This window comes from Camelina sativa, chromosome 20 (genome assembly GCF_000633955.1).
Source record: "Camelina sativa cultivar DH55 chromosome 20, Cs, whole genome shotgun sequence".
Taxonomy (NCBI): domain Eukaryota; kingdom Viridiplantae; phylum Streptophyta; class Magnoliopsida; order Brassicales; family Brassicaceae; genus Camelina; species Camelina sativa.
In genome coordinates, this window is record NC_025704.1 from 22,137,313 (window position 1) to 22,142,944 (window position 5,632).

General features: G+C 30.4%; 1 protein-coding gene across 1 annotated transcript in view; it reads right to left on the reverse strand.

Moving 5' to 3' along the window:
• The window catches only part of LOC104771393, a 2,950-nt gene extending 2,382 nt beyond the window's left edge, over positions 1 to 568 (reverse strand). The window contains exon 1 of the mRNA XM_010495903.2: positions 96 to 568. Coding sequence (XP_010494205.1) covers positions 96 to 444 — 349 coding nt within the window. The 5' untranslated portion in view covers positions 445 to 568. The remainder of the gene's footprint in view (positions 1 to 95) is intronic.

Consider the following 5,632-nt stretch of genomic DNA (forward strand, 5'->3'; position numbering starts at 1 on the left):
TTTTTTTTTTTTTTTTTGCACATTCATTAGCCTATCCTTGTTTCTAAAACTACTTTACAATCAAACGTAAGAGAGAGTGAAGTGATCAAGCTTACGTTGTCTAACACCACCTATAACCTTGGTAGTCGGATCCAATCGATTCAAGTTTCCTTCATTTTTCTTGCTTGGACTCTCTTTACCACTCGAATCTGGTGGATGCTTCAGCTCACTAGATTTGATCCCCCCAATCCTCGTGGATTCAAATCCAAGCAATCCAACTGCGAGAAGAAACACCAAAACCACCCAGTATCTCACGAAAAGCCTTAGAACGTAACGAGGTAGCTCGTAGCTGGTTCTGTGGCTCAGTTTCTTCCGCTTTCGTCGGGTTCGAGCTCGGATCCGATTCAAATCGTTAGTCTCTTCGTCTGATACTGAGATCGAGACGCTGTTGTTGTTGTTGAACATTGTGGTTTTGAATTGTTTAGGATCTCTCTCTCTCTCTCTCTCGAATTTGGTTTGTGAAATGAAACGATCGATAGAGGAAAAACTCTTAAGGTTTTGTTTGAGCTTGTCGCAGTAGATCTTGGTTTAGAAACATGTTCGGTTTAGAAATTAGAATATGAATTTCAATTTCGGTTTAACAAGATAAATACAGTACATGTTTAAACAATTTCGTTTCATTATATTTTATATCCATGTTGAAAAAAGGGTTTTGTGCATGGTAAAATTTTATTCATAAATCATAACACAATTCCAATTTTATTCTTATCATTTCAATTAATTATTAAAATTTAAACGATGTGGCAATATTTCTTTTTTTTTCATTATAGTTTTTTTTTTCAAATGATCTTTTAAAAAAAATTATCATATTTATGACTTAGTTTGAAACACACTTCTTTTTAAAAAATTACACCTTTTTGTATCTAATATGACATCAAATAAATTAAAATACCCTAATCTTCTTATACCAAAATAAACAATCACAAACACTTTAAAATGATGTGTCAATTACACCTTTTTGTATCTAATATTCCGTGAAAATATTATTACGTCTACTATTTCTATTGAATTGACACATCATTTTAAAGTGTTTGTAATTGTTTATTTTAGTCTTAGAAGATTAGGGTATTTTAATTTATTTGATGTACTGTAATTGTGAGCAAATAAAACTTATTAATTTATCAATCCGCATAAATTTAATTTTACTAATCCGATGATGTAGAATATTCGATACACATTTTTTTCTTCATATATTGAATAATATATCTTTTAAAAAAAAAAATCATAATATATGCAGAAAAAAATTGTTATAAGTAATATACAATAATTTAAAAAAAAATCATAGGGTATAATATCAAGGGGCATATGCAAAAATACCCTTTTCTATTTTTTCTTTTTTGCAAAAATAGTCTTTCTTATCATCTATTTTCAATAAAACTATTTTCTATATGCAGAATGACTAAATTTTAAATTTAAATTTTAAAATTCAAATACTAAATCCTACCCCATCAAAACTATATCCTAAATGTAAATAGAAAATCCAAACGTTAAAAAAAAAATTATAAAATTTAGTTTGATATATTGTAATTCTGTAAAAAAAGATCAAAATGAATATGACCACAAAATGGATATTTTTGAAAAGGGATATCTATACAAAGGCATTTCTAACAATTTCTATAATATCAAATCTTAGTTTTCTAATTTAGATTAGTTAACAGATTTTGTAAAATTAAATACTTATTTTCGTCTATAATTAATTAAAGAGATAAAGTGAATTATCTTTCATAATAATTATCTAATTATTTTATATTATTTAATTATTTTATAAATTAAGATTAATTTACATTTTTACGGTACTAAAATTTATGTAACATGACCTCAATTTAGTTGGATTTGGTATTGGGCCTTGCTTAAAGATGTAAGGGGAATTTTCAAAAATACCCCTTTCTCTATGTCACTTTTCAAAAACATTTGTCTATTTTCAAAAATATCTCTTTTTAATATATAAAATGACTAAATTATAAACTCTAGATCCCAAATACTAAACTCCACCTCCTAAAAACTATATCCTAAATATAAAATAGAAAATGCAAACATAAAATAAAATAAAATTATTTTAACATATTGTAATTGTATAAAAGAGGATAAAACTGAAAACAAAAAAGGGTATTTTTGAAAAGAGGTATTTCTAAAAAATCATTTCTAATATATAGTAAAAAATTATAAATTAATACTCTATAAATTAATAAACACTAGAAATTAATCAATTTCACTGATTCCAAATCGGGTCAGTATAAAAAATAACAAAAATCTGTAAGATAATAATATAATATTTTTGTGAAATTACCATATAAAATATGGTCCCAATAATATCATAAATTATTAATTAAGTAAATTTAGTTATATATATATATATATATGCTGATATAATAATTTATAGTTTTAAAATTTTAAATTTTCTCCTATAGCTCATATCTATTAAACAATTGTTATGTTGTATTTTCAAACTATAATGATATAAAATACTCTATGACATGTCATAAAAATAGCTTTCTTTTTATATTTTCAATTTATAGATATTGATCATTTTATTTTGATAGTATGATATTATTATTATTATTATTATTATTATTAGGGAAATTACCTAGAATATTACATAAAAGTAGATTTATTACTAGACTAATACGTTGAGATTTCTGTCTTACTAGAATAACACATAAAAGTTTGCAAATTACTTCTATATCTGAGTTGTGTGTTTTATTACGTTTTATGCCATTTATATTTAAAATTGTCTTTGATTTTTAAGAAAAAGGAACACAAAAACCTTGAAGTATTCATTCCTGATTTTTTTGGATTCTCTTAAATTTGGGTTGGCAAAAAAATATGAGATTGATTCCTTCTAATTTGATTTATCTTCTTCGACTAAAATCATGGCAAAAGAAAGAAATTTATCAGAGCTAGACAATTATTCTGTGAGTTCACTATTCAATTTCTCTCTCAAGAACAAAGTTATAGATCTAGTTATTATTTTGGGTGAGTTTTTTTTTCTTATGGTTTTTTTCTTATGGTTGATCACCGTCTTCTTCGGTTCCATCTTTGTAATGATGGGTTGGCTGCCGCCGCCTGAGTCGACGATGTCTCTGCAAATTTGACGCGAACGGCCTCTGCTGGGTGGCTTGTTGAAGGTTTGGTGGAGATGCGGCGAACAGTTCGGACAGGACTCGTCACTGCTCTGAAGATCTTTTCACACACTCTGTTTTCTTGCTTCTTCTTGCTACTACTGTTCTGTGAGTTCTTTGCCATCTCAAGAGAGCCTGGGAAATACAGGAGTCGATGTCGATGGAGTGATATGTGCAGGGAAGATGGTGACCGTTAACGAGCTTTTTATAATGAGAAATCTATGCTTTTGATTTATTTAATATTGTTTGTTAATTGCAGAATAACGTGTTTTCCAACATTCAACGAGAGAAGAAATTAAGGAAGAAGAAACTACTGTTGAAAGGTGGAAACTTTTACAAGTTTTTCAAAAAAGGAAGAGTGATGCATGTTAGAATGGGATCGGATTCTGATTCCACTCTGTGTTTCTTTCTTCTTCATTGTGTTTTTTTTTTTTTTGGATTTTTCCTGTCAATATATGAGAATCAGCAGCTGTCAGGACTCGGGGAGAGATTATATCTATTAGTCCCCCTGTTTTAAAACGCGGCCGCGGAGACCGCCTGAGCGCTTGTTAATCGCTCGGCGGCGGTGTCCCGCCGGGTTTTTACCCAAATCGGAGTTAAAATCGGGAAAACGGAAAAAAATCTATTGTTTTTGCTCAAAATAGGATAAGTGATGTTGGATCTAACATTTGGTTATCAAAATCAGTTGAATTTGAGATGAAATCTATGATAAACAAGTTATTCAATGACCGGCGGCCATAAAAATTAGGGTTGCAGACTTGCAGCTCGTGGGAGAAGAAGATGATATGGCATTGACTATTTTATCCTTCACTAATAAATTGACGAAAAGGCAGAAAAACAACAGTCAAAGGTATCGAACCCATGACATGAACTATACCAGAAGGGATAATGACCATTTGTGCTGGACCATCTTTCGTTATATGTCGCACAAATTAAATATATAACCACGAAAATATATAATATTAATGTTAATTATAAAAATATTAAAAAACTCTTTAACTAGTCCCCAATTAATCCCCGTTTAATCTCCGATTAATAGATTAATCGCTAGGCCCATCCCAACCGCCCGACTAACGCATAGCGATTTCTAAAACATCTCCTAACGCACTGATCTTCCAATTACAAGCACTAACGTACATGTTATTAGAATTACACCGTAGATTCTCAAAATTAGGTCATTTTCCAATTTAGCTTATGCTAACTTATACTGATTATTTTAGTATGCTTTAATTCTCATTATTCTTTCCCTGCAAATCTGCGATTAGCATGAATTGTTTTATACTCTATGGTTTCGTCTTTTTTCAAAGAGATAGATAATCTACATATTAATAATATATTATTTCAACCTAATATCATGCTTTAAAGAGGAAGTGTATTTAATCTTGGTTTTCTTTTTGCGACATTAAATGTTGCAATGATTTTACCATCTTAGTTAGTCCTAAGCGAACGGTTCGTCCCGAACAAACCGAATCGAGAAACCAATTTTGGTTCTTGGTACCGACTACATATAGCAGCTGCCAGTTGCAACCGAGCTTAATTGATTTACAAATCCGGATGTAGGGTCAGGTCGGTAATCGGAAACCAATCTGTTTTACCTAAACCGAGATTATGCTGACTCTATATATAAGGCTAATGAATCATTAATCTAATATCTAGTTTGTTCTTATTTGTTTCTGGGCCTCTGCCTTTTGTGAAAGCAGCAAGTTCTCTTGTTAGTATATGTTTTCCTAAAATTTAATGAGATATGGTGAATAAGAAGGAGGGCAAAAGATAGATTCCTTCGATTTCTATGAAGAGTGACTGAATAAGGACTTTGCAATTCCCTTTTCCACTACTGTATATCTTCTAGTAACATCTCTTACTTGTTCCATTTCCGGTGAACAACAACGACAATATTAGCTAGGGTTGTAGAAGAAGATATGTTGAAGATGACTACAAAATTACAATAATATTGTTCATTAAAACGAATTTATGGACCTACACTAAGCAAAAGAACGTTATGTACGTACACTAATCTCAAGAACATTATGTATGTATAAGTTCATATGTACGTACACGTTTATATGTACGTACACGTTCGATTTTAGGTTTAATGAACCCGAAATTACCATAATATCCTTGTCTTCTACCTCTAACATACGATTGAAAACCCTAATTTCCCCTGCCTCACTTTATTTTTTCACGACTTATGTCTATTTTTTTGGTTTCACTTGTGGGGTTTTTACTCAACTATTATAGATTTTCATCTCAACATCTGATTTCTAAATTAAAAACCTATAAAAAGTGAGTTATATAGATCCTCCAATAACGATATCTTGCTCTTCCATGGATGAACCCAGAGGAAAGATTTCCGAAACTGAGTAGGAAAAAGACGTTTGCTCCGGCCGATAAACAGAACACGATTGATGAATCTGCTACAAACTTTATTACATGAACACCATTAATCGGAAGAACAGCAAACGTGTTTAGATCTA